Source organism: Ornithodoros turicata, unplaced genomic scaffold (genome assembly GCF_037126465.1).
Source record: "Ornithodoros turicata isolate Travis unplaced genomic scaffold, ASM3712646v1 ctg00001086.1, whole genome shotgun sequence".
NCBI lineage: Eukaryota > Metazoa > Arthropoda > Arachnida > Ixodida > Argasidae > Ornithodoros > Ornithodoros turicata.
In genome coordinates, this window is record NW_026999461.1 from 44,517 (window position 1) to 64,385 (window position 19,869).

At 46.4% G+C, this 19,869-nt stretch overlaps 1 protein-coding gene and 1 long non-coding RNA gene across 2 annotated transcripts; both read left to right on the plus strand.

Moving 5' to 3' along the window:
* Positions 1–5,095: 5,095 nt before the first annotated feature.
* Positions 5,096–6,585, plus strand: LOC135376408 (uncharacterized). Its single transcript, XR_010417677.1, has 5 exons — positions 5,096–5,178; positions 5,357–5,392; positions 5,450–5,540; positions 5,754–5,844; positions 6,568–6,585. It is a non-coding gene; the product is annotated as an uncharacterized LOC135376408 (long non-coding RNA).
* Positions 6,586–15,397: 8,812 nt separating this feature from the next.
* Positions 15,398–17,455, plus strand: LOC135376414 (uncharacterized). Its single transcript, XM_064608916.1, has one exon. It carries the CDS (start codon positions 15,398–15,400, stop codon positions 17,453–17,455), a length of 2,058 nt encoding a protein of 685 aa, XP_064464986.1.
* The last annotated feature ends 2,414 nt before the right edge of the window (positions 17,456–19,869 follow it).

A 19,869-nucleotide genomic window follows, 5' to 3' on the forward strand; every position in this document is an offset into this window, starting at 1 on the left:
AAATTTCATGCAATACTTTTTTCTGGATATGCTTCTGCCCATCTTAGTATTGTCCTATCTAGTATGGAGTGGCTTTTACTGCATATGAATGCATAATTCAGGAGTGTTTTCATATATTGGACTAGCTGCAGCTTTAAGGTGCCCTTCGTGCAGTACTGATTCCAATCATCAACCATCGCTTGAAACTCTTAACTAGGGAACATGATTCTAGAGGCTAGATTTTCATGCAAATACATACTTTCAATCAGAGTTCGAGGTAACTGGTTACTAAGTTCCTTTTCTTCGTAACTATATAACTTAACTCGCTACTTTTGCGCCGTGGTAACTTCAGGTAACTTTGCCAAAGTAACTTAAGCTAAGTTCCAAGTTACTAATTCGCTTTTCACTCACGTCCACTTATTTCCTTGTTTTCTTTACGGTTCTTCCACGGCATTTTATGTCATAAAACGTGATGTCCAGTCAATGACAGTATTCTGTTCAGGAAGTAAGAACTGCTGCTATTGAAATGAAGCTGAACGATCGTGTGCCCACAGGGAATAAGATGTAAAGTGTTCGAATTGTTGGACATAAACGAAAACTCAACGCAGGCAACTCAGGGTCGAACTCAACTGCACTTGTGTAGTGTTATTTTGTGTCCGAAGTAACTTGGGAGTAACTCGTTCTTTGTTTTTAAGTAACTCTGTAACGTTTCGAGCTACGTTTTGGGCGGAATAACTTAGTTCTTAACTTGGTTGCATTTTTCACACGGTAACTTTGTAACGAGTTCCTTTTCACGGGCAACTTCTCGATCTAAGCTTTCAACTCTGCATGCTTTTTGTACACTACATAAAGTAAGATACTTTTGCCCCAGTGAATGTGTTGCGTGTTTTAAATGCATGCAAGTGAATTCCTAGAGGTGCATATTTTGAGCAAGATAAATGAATTTTTCATGCATTTCCCGGCTTTTAGTGCATTTCCCGGCTTTTAGTGCATATAAATCCGGCCTCTACATATGACGCATGCATTATTACTTTCTGGAGGTGTTCTGGGAAGTCGAACTTGTTGGGCACAGCGTCAGGCCTCAGTCGAACGGTTTGGCCCGTTCTGTCGAAGCATTTGTTTTTAAAATGTTTGCTGCAGACCAGTGATGTCGTCGACGGCGTCCAGTCCTTTCGCCTGACATTTACCGCACACCTTGTTTAAATGTTCTGGGCGGCCGTGAGGGAACCTGCATTGAACAATTTATGCCATCAATTACGGAAGGGATGACAAGGCTAATCCAAGCAAGCAATCGTCGATACCGTGACCAACAAACTGAGCCGTAGATACCACAGCTGACAAGCGCACTTCAACGCCTGCTGCGTGCCGAGACCATACCCGTGAACTGCAGGAAGGCTAGACTATCACAATGACTCTATCCAGATAACGTACTGCTTAAAGTTCAACGTTTAGATATTGAGATACGATGCACGAAGTGCATCAACAGCAACGTTTTGTCACCCCGCTCGTGGACTAATAAATCACATTTATTTGCAAAACCAAGTCACTTACTTGTGAAATGTTGTCCCCGGTGCCTTGCCAGTACGGTCAGCACACCCCAGGCGGGCATGACACCACAAAAACGCTACGCAAAGGTGCATGCACATAATGCAGCTGAGTCGCGGACGGCAATGTTTTGAGCTTCCCAAGATGGCGGCCGGTGACCGTACGGTTGCACCCTCAATCCGCTATCCAGCCTATTACTATAGAGATCAGTGGTCACCAGTTCTCCTCAGGTAACCGAGGATGCGACTGTAGAGTGTGTACCACTGGGTCAATCTACAACGTTGTAAGCTCATTGGCCCAGACTGTGTGCGCGCTCCGTTTGGTCGACAACGTTTTGAAATCGCATTTTTTACACGCGCATGTGCGTGCAGCGTCCCGGTGGCCGTTTCAGCAGTTTCAGCATAGTTTCGAAATAGCTCGTATCGGTCGGCACGGCGTCCGTCCGTCCTCTTGTGTTCCGTGTTTCGGTGATGTCAATTGGCAGAACAGCTTGTGATTCTACGCGTGTTGGGCTGCTCCTGGACACGACTATTATCCCAGCGTACAGTCTATCAACTACGGAACTGGAATGCTTCGTGTGCTGGAGCATTGGAGCGTGAAGAACGCGTTCGGGCGCCGTCGGATTTTAAGTCCTGACAACAAAGACAGGATTACGATTACGTGCCACACAAGCGCCTTTTCTGCTCTTCAAGCAACGAAAGAAGATGTTCATCATGAAATCGGCCGGCAAGGCGTCCTGTGTTCCGTGTTTCGGTGATGTCAATCGGCAGAACAGTTTGTAGAAGTGTTCGCTAGTTCATTCATGGGTCGATGCGATTCAACGTGTGTTGTGCTGTTCCTGGACACGACTATTACCCCACGAACAGTGTATCAACTCCGGGACTGGAATGATCCCAGTAAACCACCGATGTCCCATGGACGTCCTGAAAAGATCCCGAAGTCCTGATCCGCGAAAAATGTCCCAATGATGTAAATAAGACGTCATTCGAAACGTCCTAGCGTTGTCTAGCCAGGATGTATTTTAATGATATCGCTGGGACTTCGAAATGGCGTCCCGATCGGATGTTGATTTAGAAGTAGAATACAAACATACTTTCGATGCTCATTATATTTTTGTATCCTTATGATAACGTTCAACAGCGTGCAGCAAGAAACTAAAACAGTGACACTAATTTTTATCCGTGTTACCGAAGTGGCAACACACAAAAATTATTCATCTGAATTTACAAAGAAACTCCCGACATGGTCCGAGCTTAGCAGATGTACCACAGTATCTAGCTTCTGTTTCCTTTTACTGTAGTGCTAATAAAGGTAGTTGGGAAGGCAGAGAAGACCTCGATATCTCTTGCAATATCTCCATGTAGAACGGAACACACACAACTACATCTCCAGATGTGCTTCCCTGCCGGAACGAGAAGACATAACATCTTTGAATTGTCGCCACAATTCCAACGAGATCCAAAGACAAATCAGGCAATCAATTCGTTCATTATGTAGCCGTCAGGTACAAGTTCCTCACTGACAGAATCAGGGTTTTTGAAGAGAAGCTATACCTTCGCGACATCATGTTCCACTATGTTGTGTGGCGAAGACCGTACCCACGGAATAAAGAAGCAATTCAATGAATTGGCTTAATGGATATAAATGCTAAACGCTGATTTCCACTTGATTTAATGTAATCCAACATGTTTTGTACACACTGCACCAGTTCAAAGAATGCGAAACCAATTGAAGGAATTGGCCTAGAGTATCAATAAAACAACAACTTTATTTCTAAGATTAATAATGAGGAGTTTCGTCGCTAGTGTGGATACCCGAGCCCACTGGCATAAAATGCGATGAAATGTGCCCCTTCACCATAAGGATCGAAGTCCTGACGTGTCTAAAAAGACCAAAAAAGCTCTCATCACAGAGTGTTGATGGGCTGGATTTCACCAGGGGCCAAGCAATTTTCATAGAGATAGAAAGGGTGAAATTCCAACTGACTAAGGATCTGAGAGAGCGCGGTTCGGGAAGGTTGGTAGCATGGACAAATAAGAAGAATGTGCCCAGGTCCCCTACGGCACCGTAGTGACATCATCGGTCAGAATAGATCAGATATGCATAGAGATTCCAACTGAGCACTGTACATGCCACTTGAGGTGGCGGTTGATACGGCGGCGTCTTTTAGCCATCCAGTGATGGTTTAACCCCATCAGAGTGATATCGTGGTGTTTCGCGATGGGTTCCCGTGTCTAATATCTTGGCCTGCAGCGGCGATATCTGGATGCTGTTTCTTGTGACGAATTTCCCTTCCATCCCCCTACGCGTGCACCTTGCGGCTTGTGAGAAATCTTGGCGGTTGTCCAAATATTTGAAAATTCTAGGCAACCGTCGGTGCTTCTGACACCTTTAAAGTCTTGTAAATCCCGCCCGGACTGTTGGATCGAGACCAAAATTCAGGTCCGAACGGGCCTGGATTAGCTGTGTGATCGCGCAAATCACACAGGAACTGATCTGTAGTGGTTTCGAACTCGTAGGCGGAGACGCGTTAGTAAAATTCGTTTTTCCGAACTTCAGTGCCCTTGTTGGAAAGAAGTTCGCCTCGGACAGGGTTCATACTTGGAGAACCGACTGTTCTCGACGCGGAGCACGTGATAAAATTCACCGCGTTTCTCTAAATTTAGCAGTTCTCGAGTTAGAGGATTCCGCGTTCACACTCCTCCCAATACATGGAACCAGCGGCTTCCCCGCCCCACCCTCCCCCACCAAAAAAAAAGCCTTCCCGTTGCTGCCACATGGTCATATTTGGTCTCAGGTCTCAACGTGCTCTTTCCAACAGCGTTTGTCCCGCAGGCGCGCGATGTTCCGTTCTCCCGATATCGGCTCAAGAACATGACGAGCTGCGAGGCTGGCTAGAGCCACAATGAAACGCTTCCCACTTTTCGGTGTCGTAAGTCGATTACCCGATGTCCGATTTAGTCGAAATTTTGTGTGCGCGTGCTCTGTTCCCTGCTCTACAACTTTCCAATTGAGACCAGCCGTCGATTTCCAGTGGTTAAGACGTCATTCTCGAAATTCCTGACACCGACCACCGTTCACCGATTTTTGTCCCTGTCTTCAAGCTTGAAGCCCACGGCGGATCCGACTTCCTTTTAATGGGCACACGCACTCGACATGGGAAACGCGTAGAAACTTGCCGCATCTTTCTATCCCTCTCGGTTCTCGAGTTAGAACACCGTGGCAACGGCGGTTCTCTGATACATGGGCCTGGAGCATTTTTTTTCGATATCGGGTTCTTGCTGGCGTAGGAAGGTGATTGATATGTGTTTTTGAAGAGGAAAACGTCCTCTTTCCGATAGCGTTGGTCCCGTCTTCGCGCAACTTTCCGTTCCCTTGCTACATTCCGAGGAGCGCCTGGGCGCTGGGGCATGGCCTGGCGGGCAGGTGGCCTTCCTGCCGTTTCTGCGCTGCGGGCGGCGTCCATTTCGCTTGCAAGCTTCGATGCGTTCGCGCGCCTTTTTCTGGCTCCCGTTGTCTCGAGTTCCGTCGTTGCTCTCGTGCCCTGGACTGCTGTGAATGCGTTTTTATACCCTACTAGTGTTGCCTGGGGGTGCTTTTATGTGTGCACCCTGGAAGATAGGTCCAGAAGCCTTGCGATTTCTTAGATTAAAGGTTAGTTCTATGTTTGTACGATTCGTGCAACTTTTGTTTGGTATCATTCCTAGCGTGGGGGTTCTATTACTCTATGCTAGCAGTGTGATTAGTTTTGAGTTGAGTTTGATTATAGAAAAAAAAAAGCAGTGTGATTATTACCCTTTTGATTCCTATTACCCTATGCTTTATCTTTCAGCTAAGTGTACTCGTGACCCTACCAGCACTTTTCAAGGTGAAGATGCAACATCGTCAGTGGCCCCGTTACTAATGTCTAATCTATGAATTTCAGATACTTTCGACGTATTCATTGCGGTGAACAACGCGGTTGGGACAGCACACTCACGACGTGGGAAGGTCACAGAAATGTTGAAAGACATCAGGTAAGTTACGCTAAAGTGCGTTTCAGAGCTCTTCAGTGACTTGTGTTTACTGCGAAACAGATTGGGCATGCTTCACTCGTGCAACTTCGTCATGTGCTCCACGGCAGCACAAGCCTTTACGGCTGTGCCACTGTATGTAAAAAATGCTGAGTGATTTTAAAAAAGAATTTGCAGGGAAGTACAATGTGTCGCACCTTGTTGACTCTTTTACAGATGTGTGGAAACGTCGTAGCGGATGAATGTGAATTATGGATCTCCAAGTGGCGTCGCCCGCGTCATTTTCAAGATTTTACCCGTTTTGAAGGTACAGGTCCCGACAAAAGTTTACGGAACACGCGAGCGGTGTATTTTTTCCTCGGCGCGACACCCTAGCGGCAAGCGGAAGCTGCGAAATCAGGCCAGTTCACTGCCTCAGAGGGGTGGACGACTGCGCTCTTAGCGGCACGCAGCGGTAGTTTCGGTATGATTACTGTTGTATGTGCCCGCGAAGTGAGTTGGATTTAACTGTTGTGCTCGTCAACAACTCATGACTAACGTCAGTTGTATATCAATGTCAGCGTCAATTGTTTATCAGCTCGTCACGCGTCGTCCATAATAAAGCAACTGTTTACAAGATACCTTTCTTTCTCTTGTCTACATATCATAGCTCTCCAATAAAAGCAATACACTGTAAAGTGTTGACACCGTGATTCATCCTTATCACGATGATAGCGGCTGTCTCAACAATCATTGAATCACGTGTTGTTGGCGAGCACAACAGTAAAATCCAACTCACTTCGCGGGCATATGCAACAGTAATCATACTGAAACTACCGTTGTGTGTCGCAAAGAGCGCAGTCGTCCACCCCTCTGAGGCAGTGAACTGGCCTGATTTCGCCAGCTTCCGTTTGCCGCTAGGGTGTCGTACCGAGGAGAAAATACACCGCTCGCGTGTTCCGTAAACTTTTGTCGGGACCTGTACGTAGTGAATGTGCGAGGCATTCACGTTCCTACTACGTCGTTATCCATGCGTTTCCCGTCTTCGCAGGCAATAGGGCTGTTGATAAGGAGAATGCTAGGCTACTGCAGACTGCAACCATAGGCGCTGTGTCTAAAGGTATGCGTATACGTCGATGCGTACTTCACAGTGACATTTTGCTGTAGCAGTGTTTTTGAAATTACATTTCTTGCAGGTTAAGCTCACATGACGCGGCAGGGAAGGGAGTCCGTGGCGAAAAGTGAATATAGCCGAAGTTGGATAGCGTTAATTTTTGCGCACGAAAGGCAAGCTGGACACATCGCAAATCTCCAGTTGTACGAAACACAGTGCAGCATGGTCGTCGGTTATGCCAGTGCTTCAACATATGTTTCAGCGTCGCACTTCGGACATTGCGGGCATATACCTTTAAGTTTTTCCCCTTGTGGACCGATGCTGTGTGTGTTCATGGACATCACGTTTTCAAAGACATGTAAGTTCTCAATAATAATGCGAAAAAAAATGCTGGTCATGTTACGCTGTGGTATAATACCTGGTGAGGTAATACGATGCTATGACGCTCAGTTTCATACGAAATAAAGTGTTTGATCTAATGTTGCTTGTTTGTGCCACTGATACGCACTGCTGTGCGGTGTTGATGTAATGTTCAGAGAACGCCAGTAAGCCTGGCTAAGGCACGGGAAAAAGGTCCACTAGAGGTCCGTAGAAGGTCGTCATTGACGTAATATGGACTTCCTTGGGACGTGCGCGGATGTTATTTTGGCAGTTCTGAGTACGTCCCAAGTATGTCAAAATTATGTTTCAGGATGTCCTCAGGATGTCTTCATCGTCCTGACGGTAACATCATATAGACGTCCTTGGGACATCGGTGGTTTACTGGGATTGGTGAGTTGGAGCGGTTGGAGAGTGAAGAACACGCGCGGGCCCCGTCGGATTTCGAGAGCTGTGTTCGTTTTGCTTCCAGTTCGAACTTAGTTACAGTGCGTCAGCAACGCAGTGGACTTTGTATTCACAGTGCACCCATGTATCAGATCTTTGAATCAGTGCTTTGTGTCAAATAAATATTTCTTTTAGCCAAAAGAAGCTTGAGTTATTTTGAATATTGGGTGACGGTGGTACGCGTGAAATCCAGTAGAAGTCGATACTAACCAGAACCGGTCGAAAGGTCAGCCAAAGTTAAGGCTCCTGATTGGCCGACTGGCACTGCATAATTTCTACAACGTTGCACTCTCATTGGTCGTGTGCCCAGTGGTGTGTGTTGTGTGCCCATGAATTATCTCAAACTATGGGCTCTGTGAGGAGCTGTTGGAGCCTGCGCGTCACCATGAGACGTGAGTGGTAGGGACGCTCCTCATTGGACCTGGGATCACATGATCGAGTTGAGCAACGTCGTGCTGGCCGGAGCATCTGCTACCGTTTCGGAGACGTCAAGCGTTCTCCGGCTGCGTGACGTCCGAAACAGAGGATTTGAAGGCTGGACGGCACGACATCGCCTTTTTGGGACCGCTGGCACCACGGGAAGAACTTGGTTGCAACGAGTGGTGCAGCATGAATCTAACTGTGTGTTGTGCAGCGATACCCCAGTGCTTCCCGACAGCGTGCAGCCTGTCTGACCGTTTTCACTGCGCAGTTGGTTCACTAGCGAACAGGTGGCGCCATAATACCCTGCTGGAAATACTCGGCATGATCTCATTGACTTCTCCCCGCAATTTTAATGAGATTCAATGAGAAATCAGACTGCGAATTCGTTCAACGTGTACAAGCCGACTATTTCTCATTGACTGAAGTCGAAGTTAGCAGGGAAGCTGCCTTCGCGAAACCGGGCTCTGCCGTGTTGTGTGGCGAAGACCACGTCACGAAGCAAGGAACCAATTGAACGAAATGGTTTAATGGTCGTCAGTGAGAAACTCTGACTTCCAATTGATTTAATGAGATCCAACATGTTGTGCATTACAGTCTGCACCAATAGAAGGAATGAGGAATTGGGCTAATGTGTACCAATGAGAAACTGCTTTCCAATTGATTTAGTGGGATCCAACATGTTGCATGGCCGCCACTACAATAGGTGAGAAGCCAGTTGCTGAAGGAACGAGCGTAATGGTGACCAATAGTACATCATCACTCTCAAATTAAGTAATAATATAATTAGGAAGAACGCCGTACGCCCGTGTAGAACATGAACTAATTCGAGGAACGCGTCCGATTCAAACAAATGAAACTCCAGAATACGCACCGTATCGACATATATTGCAAGCGAAAATTGAACGACAATCAGACATAGTATAAATTGATTAATGAAGCAAATGAAAATTTATTCCGAACAAATCAACTGAGCAAGCCGTTCGCCGATGTCGCCGCTCGCAGACGCAGAGTCCGAAGCGGGCGCATTGTAACACGTTTCCGTGCCGCACCGCATAGTGGCTCGTCGGCGTTGAAAATAGTTCGCTACGTTATTTCAAATGTTCGTGAACATATACTCAAAAGCACATGTGCCGCGGTAAGTTCATACGCACCAATCACTTTAAGCTATTGTTTCTGCATTCTTATAACATTCCAGTGCACGGTAGACCATGCGTTTCCTCAAATCTTCAACGGATTAGTCAGTCTGTTACGGAATGCCGACGTGTTCGGATGCGCGCCTTGTCCCGTCGTGGTTCACAGGCAGTTGGTGTATTTCGGGCGTTATTTTGAGGATTTTTTCCCCTTTGTAAGGTATGTAATCGATGTTAGAAGCATACCCGTTCTTTCTACACAGTCTCGCATGTTTTTATCCCTGTTCGTAGGCATTACAACCGGTGATGGGAGGAGAGCGAAATGTGCAGTCAGTGTTACCTCCCGCGCTGTGAGCAACGGTATGTAATATATTTGACACCCACTCACACTGACATGCTGCTGTTCTTGTATCTTTTAAAAATTGTGTTTCTCGAAGGTTAGGCTGGTGCGACGCAGCTGGCATAGGCATTTGTCAGCAGGTGGCCAGAACGGAATCTTACCGAAGTTGGATGGGATTAGTTTTCACGCATGAAACGCAAGCTGGACGGGACATCGCGAATCACCTACGAAGCACAGAAGACCATGATGGTTGAGTGCTTCAAGACCTACTGTTTTGTTCGTCGACGCTGTACGGACGTTGGGGACACATATCACTATGAAGATACTGATTGTGGATTTATTTTGTGTGTGTTGGTGATGGACAGTATGCTTTCAAAACATGTAAGTGCTGAATCGAGTTTTTACTCTTGTTGTTCACTGTCTTGCTAGCGATTTTTAACTGATTGGTGAATATTCACACTTTTGAACATTTGAAATAACTTTCACCTTTATATGTCCCACTTGTAATATTTTAATATCTACTGTATTGTGATGTGTGAAGAAATAAATGTGCACGCAGAAACGGCATCCAGTGTAACTCCTTTCTACAACAAAAGCATGCGTTCTGCTCATTCGATGCAGCAGAATCGAATGTTTTTACACATTCAAAAGGTGAATCGTCAATGAGAATTTCCACGTGACTTTAATGGGAAAATCTGGGCTACGGCACATTGGCCAATGGTAAACTATACTAACCTCCAATGGGTGTCATTAAGCGTGGTTCCACTTCATCCCCATTGACAATTACAGTGATTTCTCTTTGAAACCCATTAAATTCCAGTAGTTTTCAATATGGTATTTGTCCAAAATTGTCGATTCGGAATGGGAAATTTTGGCTCCTTTCAATGAGAATTGTAAATGTGATATCCACTTAAATCGAATGAGATTTCTGGGCTATTTTGAATTGGACTATTTCCAGCAGGGTAGCGCCGTCAAACAGGCGTCGCAGCGTGCTTCGGCTGGGCTCACACATAGACTTTCTGCACATGCAACACACTCACTTCCCAGTAAACTACAAACGTCTGTTAGACATACCAGAAAGATCCAAACGTCTAAGACATTTGGGATGTCTAGTAGACATCCGGATATGTCCAGCTAACGTGGAATGGATGTACTATGGATCGTCGGAAGCTCATCCATAACTGTATAAATGGATATCCCCTGAATGTAACAGCGGGACATTTGTCACATCCGGTGGACGTGCTTGTGAGGCACTGCGACGTCTAATATACGTCCAATCGATGTTCCTACCGGATTAACATACGATAATATAGACGTACGGTTACGAAACGTTGTTTCGATTATCAATTCAATAGTAATTTTTACGTATAGCGCTAGAAGAAAGCGAATCTATCTTGCGAGGACGTGAGAAATTGGAGAACAAGTAAAAGCAAGTTTTTCCATTTGTTCGCGTCCTGCTCTCTGCAAAGTATCTACGTAGCGCTCTTCCACCAACACAGGAAACCTGTCAGTTTGACAGCTCCACTCAGTAGGTAACCTCATCATAGACAATAGCCTGAATTACAAACACAATATTTGTCAGGAAGGAATATCAGAAATGTTAGCGGGCAGTTTGACTCATTGCAGACGAACGAATTAATTGCAGAATCACATCCTCGTCACCGCTACAAACGTTTTCGGCCCCACTACACTTAACAAACATCCCGCAAAAACCCGTACGGAACCTTTCTTCCCTCCGGGCTGTTGACCCACAATTCGCATGAACCTTTAAACACGTCACACCTAACCCTTTAAATACCATGCCAATGATGAGGACGGTGCCCAGAAGAAGAACAGTCTCTGTTCGAAATATCGGCGGCTTCTGTCCTGAGGCAACTCCCTTCCTACATTCTACCGGTTCGCTGGATTTCTACCCATCTACTATCACGCAACTATTGGTACTTTTGTATATGTTTCATCCAGTACGCCAATAGAGGCTACTGAGAAATGCCCAAGCCGTGCCGGGTGGGGTACGGCCACGGCTACGTCATTTGCGCTGTTCATGCACACAAAATTGCAGAAAAAGTAGATTTGCAATCTGGTCTATATATTGTCGTTAATCCAGTAGGAACATCGATAGGACGTATATTAGACGTCGCAATGCCTCACAAGCACGTCCATTGGATGTGCAAATGTCCAGTTGTTACATCCAGAAGATATCCATGTATACAGTTATGGATGAGCTTCTGACGATCCATAGTACATCCATTCCACGTTAGCTGGATATATCCAGATGTCTACTAGATATCCAAAATATCCACGGTGTACCATCCTCTAGATGTCCATTATACGTTTGTGGTTTGCTTGGTTCCTTTTATCCTTCCTGCTACATACCCAGCTATGTAGTAGAGGAGGAGGCTGTTACTGTGCTTTTCACTGTATCTGGAGCGATCACAGCCTTGACTGGTGGATGATAGAACTCTCTCAGCATCATCCAGGGTCAACAAAGGTATCCAGTAGGGTACAGCTTTGTCCATTGCTGAGAGGTGGTGCTGGCAGCAGTGCTGATATGATGCTTGGTGGTGCATTTCCAGAAGGTGGCGGTTTGGCCAAGTTATAAATGAAAGGAGGTTGACTGTCACTAGGAACTGGGAAGCTGTTGGGTGGCCATTCGTTCCACTGGACTGCCTTATGATCCCGAAAAGGTTCTCAGTTTGTCCTGACTTAATCGTGAGGTGAGCAAGTATTTGAATTGCATGAAAGTGCAAAGGTAGTCCAGTAGTTCCAACGTGCTGCAAAGTGTAACTCGAAGGCCAGGCAGTGCTTGTGCTCAGAAATCAGTGATTCTTGTTCTTGGTGATGGTCCCAATCATCAGGGTACGCCAAGAATTCTTTCAGAAACAAAGCATTATGAGAGCCGGGATGCAGCCCCTGGGAGGGTATCTTAGAGGTCATAACTCTGATGAGCCTGTTGATACGTCTGATGAAATCTTCTGTTTCTTTTGGTGACCCGTAGCAGGACTGCATGTGATTGTGGTATACAAAGAGCCCTTTGAGTACCTCGTCACTGAACAGCTGGAAAGCTAAATTTACGTTCATTTTGTCGAAGGCATTAGGCCTGATGTGTGCAACAGTGAGACGCGGCATAGCCTTAAGGGTAACTGTACTGTTGTCTTGCTTCCATGCCTCTTCAATGAATTTTGCACACAAAATCCTTTTCCCAGGAAGGCATTCCTAATGTTTTTCAGTAGATGTGGGAAATCTGAGATGAAGAACAAGTATCTGCTGCGGTCCACAGTATGCTGAGCCTTGCAGCGCACACCCCCGGCAGTACCTGTACATGGCATTGCAGATCTGTGTTTTACATTTGCAGTTCGGCACAAATTTGTGCACTGTACGTAAAAGCACAAAACTTATATGTGCACTGACAAAATGCGAAAATGCAGCAAAAGCAATAAGAGTAGTAAGTACTGGACTCTCGTAGTTCGCAACGCTCAACTGCCCTGAACACGATTTAATTAGCAATTAGAGCTAATTGGGACCCCCTACATTAATCAGATCCCTCCAGGGAGCCATTACACTAATTCGTTAATCGTATCCAGAAGTGCTTGGGGTGTAGCATAATAGCCGGGAGGTAGATGTAGTTGCAAAGATCGAGGGATTTTCGTCTTGATCGTGAAAGAAAAAATTGACGCGCTACGGGAAGAGAGACGCGTAGCGTTTCTCCGTGTCCCTCGACGGGTGTAAGCTGTAGCAGCTTGACAAAGGGTTCCAGTATGTGCAATCCTTTCGGCGTTTTCAGAGAATAGACATTATCTGCGAATTATAACGAGGCGTCCAGCTTGTGTGTCTGGAAATACTTGTTGAGTGTGTTACGTAGGGACGTGGTTCCCGAATTCAAAGTGACGTCGCCGAAAGCAACGGATGCGGAGCGTTACAATAAGATGGAGGTGGCTTCGCATTCGCTCAGTTTGGGTTATGTGAACGTTTGGATTATGTGAACGTAGTGATCTAGGCTACTGTAGCATAGATCACTACATTCACATAATCCGGCTTGACCGCACGACCTGCTTCGCGTGATGCTAGCGAGGCGTCGAGTGCCTGTGCAAGCCGAGGGTCCAGTTCCACGGTTTTCACGTCTTCGGGTAAGACGAAATTGTATCGCGATTTATTGTATGCGAAAGAAACGTTAAATTCCAAATGGGCTTTTCCCAAATCCCTCTCGAGATCCGAGGTGACACGAAAAGTTCTCCTGGCTTCGACTGTGTCCTCGAAAGAAACCTCGATTTTCGCATCCTTCCTTTCGTACCAGATATTTAAAAAATCGTTGCTTATGCTGAGATCCATCAGGCCGACTTTATAGCGATTCGAGAGCTGAAGCGGACTATCGAAAGCTACCATGAAGGCGTTGAGTTTATTCGAGGGAAACTTATCCATGCTGACGTTCGAGAGGAGGTGGACGTAGATGTCTGATGTCATTTCCCAATCTTGACCACGTCGCTGCTCGGAACCCAACTGTCGTGTTCTTTGTCGTAACCGAACCAGCGAACCAAGGAGAAGCTCCAACCGTTCACTTTCTTCTTTCTCTGCACTTTCATTACTGACCAAGGCTGATTGGCATCTTGGGTTACAACAAGTACCTCCTCGGGAAAGATCCGACCACTTCTTCACCCCGGTTATCTTCCAGGTGCACGACGGGAGGGGAGGTGTCTCTCAGACAGGAGACGGTGAAAATCTGAGGCGACCAACTCCCTTCCGAGCTCTTATGAAAACCTTTTCTGTGTAGTAGGACCCTCACTTTAAACCCCACTTTGAGCTTCTTTTTTCACGGAGGGTACGACGGGCTTCCCATTTATCTTATTGAACAGCTCCAATTCGTTTTCAGGCGTGACTTCGGACGGGCTGATGCCCAACGTCCTGTGTTTGGTGTTGTTGTAGTCACGCACGATCTTTGAAAGTGCGGAAACGAAGTGGTATTTTCCGGTTACTCTAAAATAACGGAATATTCTGTCGCGTGAAGTGCGTATGACCCATTCTGCCTGCGATGCCTTGATTACGGGAGAGTAGGTGGAATACATGTGAACCTTCTTTCGTGACAGGTACTCCTTGACGGTCTTGTTGTAGAATTCCTCTCCTGTGTCACAAAAGATGCGTGTAGGTGCGTTACTTCCCCGAAAAAGTCTTATCATGACACTTTTCATTTCGGCGGTGCGCTTCGTCTTTAGCGGGAGGGTGCACGGAAAGCGGGACTGGGAATCGATCGCCATGAGAATGTAGCGGTAGCCACCGTTGAACCTCTTGTATTTTGAAAAGTCTGCGAGATCCATTTGCCACACGTCGTTGATCTTGAGCACGACGATGCGTCTCCTATTAAACGTTCTTCTCACCAGATGGTGTCGCGTGTTGGCGTCCAGCTTTCTGAGAATGGCGAAAGCCTTCTTTTTGCTCATGTGACGCGCATTTCTATAGCGGTCCACTCCCCCCAAACCACCCTCTGGTTTCTCATATCCCTCCATAAGTCGTCCACGCAATGGAGGCTTGCTCCTGGTGTTGAGACTCGCGAGATTTGGGCAGAGAAATCAGGTGCAATAGTTTCAAAACTTTGGGGTACCAAAAATTTCGTCAGTTGAGAGTAAGCTGTTTCTGTTGTCGTGTCTCCTACTTTGTCCGACGTCCCCCTTGGCAGCCTAAACTAGTAATGTCACACCAACTACCCCAACATTGCACTTTGGTACGGTGTACTTCCTTTACAATGGGGGTCTCCTTCTTATTTGACCCTTCCTATTCTTTGGAACGTCGTATAGCATCATGTTTGTTTCTTGGCGCTCGTGCACTTTGTCGTGCCCGAACATACGCTTTCGCCTTGGACCGCGTTTTTGTGCCAGAGGACATCCGGACACTATGTGGGGTGATGGATCCCACCCCTTCCCACACACGAAGAATTTGCAAGATTCTGAGAGGCGAGGCCTGGCGCCATGTCAAGTTCTTCAAGGATGTGTTGCGGTCGTTGTGTTATATGCAATCTGCGCCATGTGCAAGTGTTACGAACCGCTTTAAATACTACAGCGTTATGGGGAACACCTTCGCTGAGCACTTGTGGAGGTTGAGCTTGTCGACGCTGCTCGGTTCACTCAAGAAGGCCAAAACTGTGGACCCGACCCCTCAAGGTGTTATTGTGTTGGGGAGCCATTCTGTGCCCGAAAGTGTGACGAAGGTCCTCGGCCTTGGGCCCAAGTTCAGTCTACAGCCGGCAACCAGTAAGGCTGAAGTCCTGGGGTACATTAGGAATGTGGCCAGGCCCCTGCCGGAGGATGCTCAGGCTTCCTGTATTCGCCAAGCGGTTGGAGCAGTTAAAAGCGCGGCTCTACCTAGGTCACGGTTACGACAAATGAAACAAGTTGTGCAGTACTCCGAGTCTGCAGATGTCAATCTCGTTACGGCGGACAAGGAGGGTGGATTTGTTGTAGTTCCTCGGCAACTTTACGTCCACAAGAGCGAAGAGGCACTGGACAAGAATTTCCGGAAGGCTTCGGCGGACGATGAAAGGAAAGCACGGACCAAGGTGTTGGACATTTGTGGGAGTGCTGATATTCTGCAGCTGGCAAAGAATGTGAAAAGCCACAAAGAGAAGTTCCTTAAAGTCTTCTACACGGCAAAAACTCACAAAGACGGTGTCCCCTTCAGAGCTATTGTTTCGGAGAATGGGACCTGGCAAAAATGTGTGTCGTTGTTTCTGCAGCGTCATCTTTCTGAACTCGATGTTCCGGACCCTTTCGTTATACCCAACTCCGGACCTGTTGTGGATTACCTCAAGGGAGAGTCAAGGAACAACATGACCGTTTTTTCAGTTGATGTTGTCGACCTGTTTTACTCAATTCCACACGTCCAACTCCTACAGTCAGTGGAGGATATCATCGAGCGCTCGGGAGGAGTACGGTTCCAGAATAATGCGGGAGTCTCCATTTCGACGTTCATGGAGCTACTCACGGTTTATCTGTCTTCGACCGTAGTGCAAAACTCTGGACAGTTCTACATTCAGAAGAAAGGAACTCCTATCGGCTCGTGTGTTTCACCGGTTTTATGCGAAATATTCCTGGCCGCTGTGGACAATCAGGTCTACGAAACATTGAAGGATAGGTGCATCTTCAGGATTTTTCGCTACGTGGAGGATTACTTAATTTTTTTCACAGATTCGATTTCCTCGAGGATGGATACACACTATATTTTAGATCTATTCAAAGCCAACGCCAGGGGCCTCGATTTTACCTTCGAACTGCCTGTGAAAGGTTGCATTCAGTTTTTGGACATTAGAATGGTTGATTCTGTGTTTCACAAATGCTGGTCCTACCACCCGAGGTCCAGGAAGGCCGTGCTCCCTTTTAGTTCTTGCCATACCAAAATTGTCAAGAGGGGCATTGTTCGAACCATGTTGCGCTCTGCGCTCAACAAGTCTTGTGAACATGAGATGCAGCACAGCTTCCAAGCACAGCTGGGGAAGTTGGCAGCTGGTGGATACCCGGACACCCTCATCCAATCTGTGTCAGAGACCCTCATCACCGAGATGCGGCAGGCCTCGACCACAGAGAGGAGGCGGCCCGAAGGAAGACCAGTCTGCATTCCTTATGTACATAAAATTTCGCACAGCATCAAGAAAGTAGCCGAAAGACATGGTGTCCCAGTGGTCCTGTCCGCTCCGGTGAAGCTACAACAGCTGTGCTCCAGAGTCAATAACCCCAAGCCACGCCGGGGTTGTGAAGTCCAGCATAAGAGGCCTTTCGTAAAATGTGACACATCTTTGGTTTATAAAATCCCTTTGACCTGCGGCAAGTACTATATAGGGCAGACTGGAAGGTGCCTTAATGTTAGGTTACTTGAACATGCGGCTGCACTAAAAAACACGCCCAGTGGTCACCTTGCAGTACATGTAAGGGATTGCGGTTGTACACCGTTATTTGACTGCACGTGCACGCTTGCCAAGCATCCCAATCAGACAGTGAGGGAGATACACGAGGCCTTCAACATTTTTCAGCATGGTCCCGAGTGTGTTAGCTCCCCATCAATAGCCTTGTCTTCTGCGGAATGTGGTTATCTAACTGACGGTCGCACAGATCGTGATATCGCCGTTTGAGTGTGCTAACCCTGCTGTTATTGCTGTTGACGTCATCATATCTTGTAGTTCTGATGTTTTTGTTCCTTGCATTAAATTTCGTCAGTTGAGAGTAAGCTGTTTCTGTTGTCGTGTCTCCTACTTTGTCCGACGTCCCCCTTGGCAGCCTAAACTAGTAATGTCACACCAACTACCCCAACTTTGCACTTTGGCATCGGAAATGCTGGGGACAAGAGATGCATCATGTGGTGCGATCTTCACTTTGCAGTATCCACATGCCTGCGATAAAACATTCAGTGTGCGGTCACCGTCATTTTGATGGCGCAGCTGACGTGTACGCGTTGAAACGATGTGTCCAGACTCCAGAGGTATAACCGGAATCAGGCGGGCCAATCCGGTTGAAGTAAAAAGAAACAGAGAAGAACTTATCTTTCATGAACAGATATTGGCTAAGCGTACTTAATTGTGCCGACTGTTTCCGCAGCGTAAATTTGCTTGCAGCGCGTACTACGCTTTCGGAGCGTTTAGCTGCACACAGTCCAACGACCTTGTCGTCGTACTTGGCGTTCACCCGCTTGGCCAATCCAATCCAATCCAGCATAGTTCTGTTGAACGCGGAGCGCGTAGAGGACGCGTTTTGTCAGGTAAGCTCACCATTGAAGTTAATTTTTCTCTATTAATATGTTGTTTATTCATCTCTATAGCGACGCCAAGGGTACGAGGATCTCGGAGGGGTCGCCGTCAGAAGCGACACAGCATCGGCGGAATCTGAGAATTCGTCTATTTAGAAGCGTGGTTTGTAGGGATTTTCATTGCCGACAGTGAACGCATGTAACAACATTGATTTGTTAAATGTGTCGGATTTGAAAGCTTGGACAACCATAATTCGATTACTTCAAAGATTGTCATAAAAATGTCTTGTTTTCGCGTCGATGTGTAACATTAGTGATGTGGCGTCTCCCCCAGTTCGCATACGGTACAGCGTGTAATTCCCACCAAGTCTGAGCAAAGTCAACGTATGTGGGCAGTGTCTCTTCGTCTGTTGATCGCGGTGATATGAAAGCTGAAATATTAATACGGAAAACATTTGGTTGCAGTGTGTCATCGTGGCGTTACCCTGGCATCGGTGACAGGAGCGTTCACCAAGTGCGGGCGTTCACTTTGACTGACCATGAGTTCGAAAGGTATGTCACCCCATTATTTCGAGAATGTCGCAAGGAATGGTAGGAAAAGGTCGTGATAACATAGTACTTGTTGTGTGATGTCACAGAATATACATAGAACATACACGCTCAATACATCGCACATACACATACGCTCAATACACTCTGAAGCAAATGAGCGACTATCAGGTAGCGCTGTTTCCTCGAGAACTGCTGGACCAGGGGATACCAAATTCCCAATAACCGAAGAAAAGCAGTGAAAGAAACCCTTATTGTAAATACATAAGTATGATTATGAAGAGCGTCAAAATAAAAACATCATGACGACTAAACTGAAAGTCCACACCTGACTCAACACGATTGAACCCAATCTGGGTTTAGTCACGTGCTGTATTTTTGAAGAAAGTTATAACTGTTATCTCTGAATTCGGTAAAAAAAAGTAAATTCCGAAAAAGTCAGGCCTAGTTATATTTTTCAGCAAATTTGCGGTAAGTATTACGCAATGTTTCTGCTAGAAAATTTGACTGTAATCAGGTTAAACAGTATGCGCAGGTGACGTGTCATTTTTCTAACAGCTGTGTCATAATTCTTCTAGGCATCGTGATGTCCAACCGGCTGCTTAAGAATGCCACACGCAGCGAAGTGGGGCACAACATAAAATCGTGGCTGAGGCACGCCAAAGAGCGCCACGACAGGACGCCTAAATCGTCTAAATAAGTGGCAAGAGTGGAAGGACTAAATCACAGCAAAAGTGGCAGCTATGTACTGTTTTCTTGCGTGCCAATGTGGAATGCCTTCACAGTGTCTTAACTGCCTTGATGCATCAGTTATGCTGGTTTTGTACAACTACAAAATGCTTCAAGGGGTGAACATGATGAAAGAATGCGGAGTGTAACACTAGGACGGACAAGCACGCACAAACAGCTTAATGTGGGTAACTTAGGCCATGTCTCTCCTGAGTTCTTTCAAAAGATGATTTTCACAGGGAGGTAGGCCTATACAGGGTGTTTCACCAAGAGTCACAAAACATTTAACTGGCGATGTACCTGCTGGAGGACTGTGAGACTTTCGGCAACTACCTCCTCGAAATTTTGGCACCATTGAGGAAGTCTTTGGCCAATTTTTAATTGTGGAAAATTTATTTTGTCAATTGAACTACAAAAATCGTCATGCGAAACTTTTTTAAACAGAAATATGAAGTCCTCCACGGATAACCGCAGACCCAACAAAAACTGCACAATATCGCAACAGAAATAGTCGACAAAAATTAG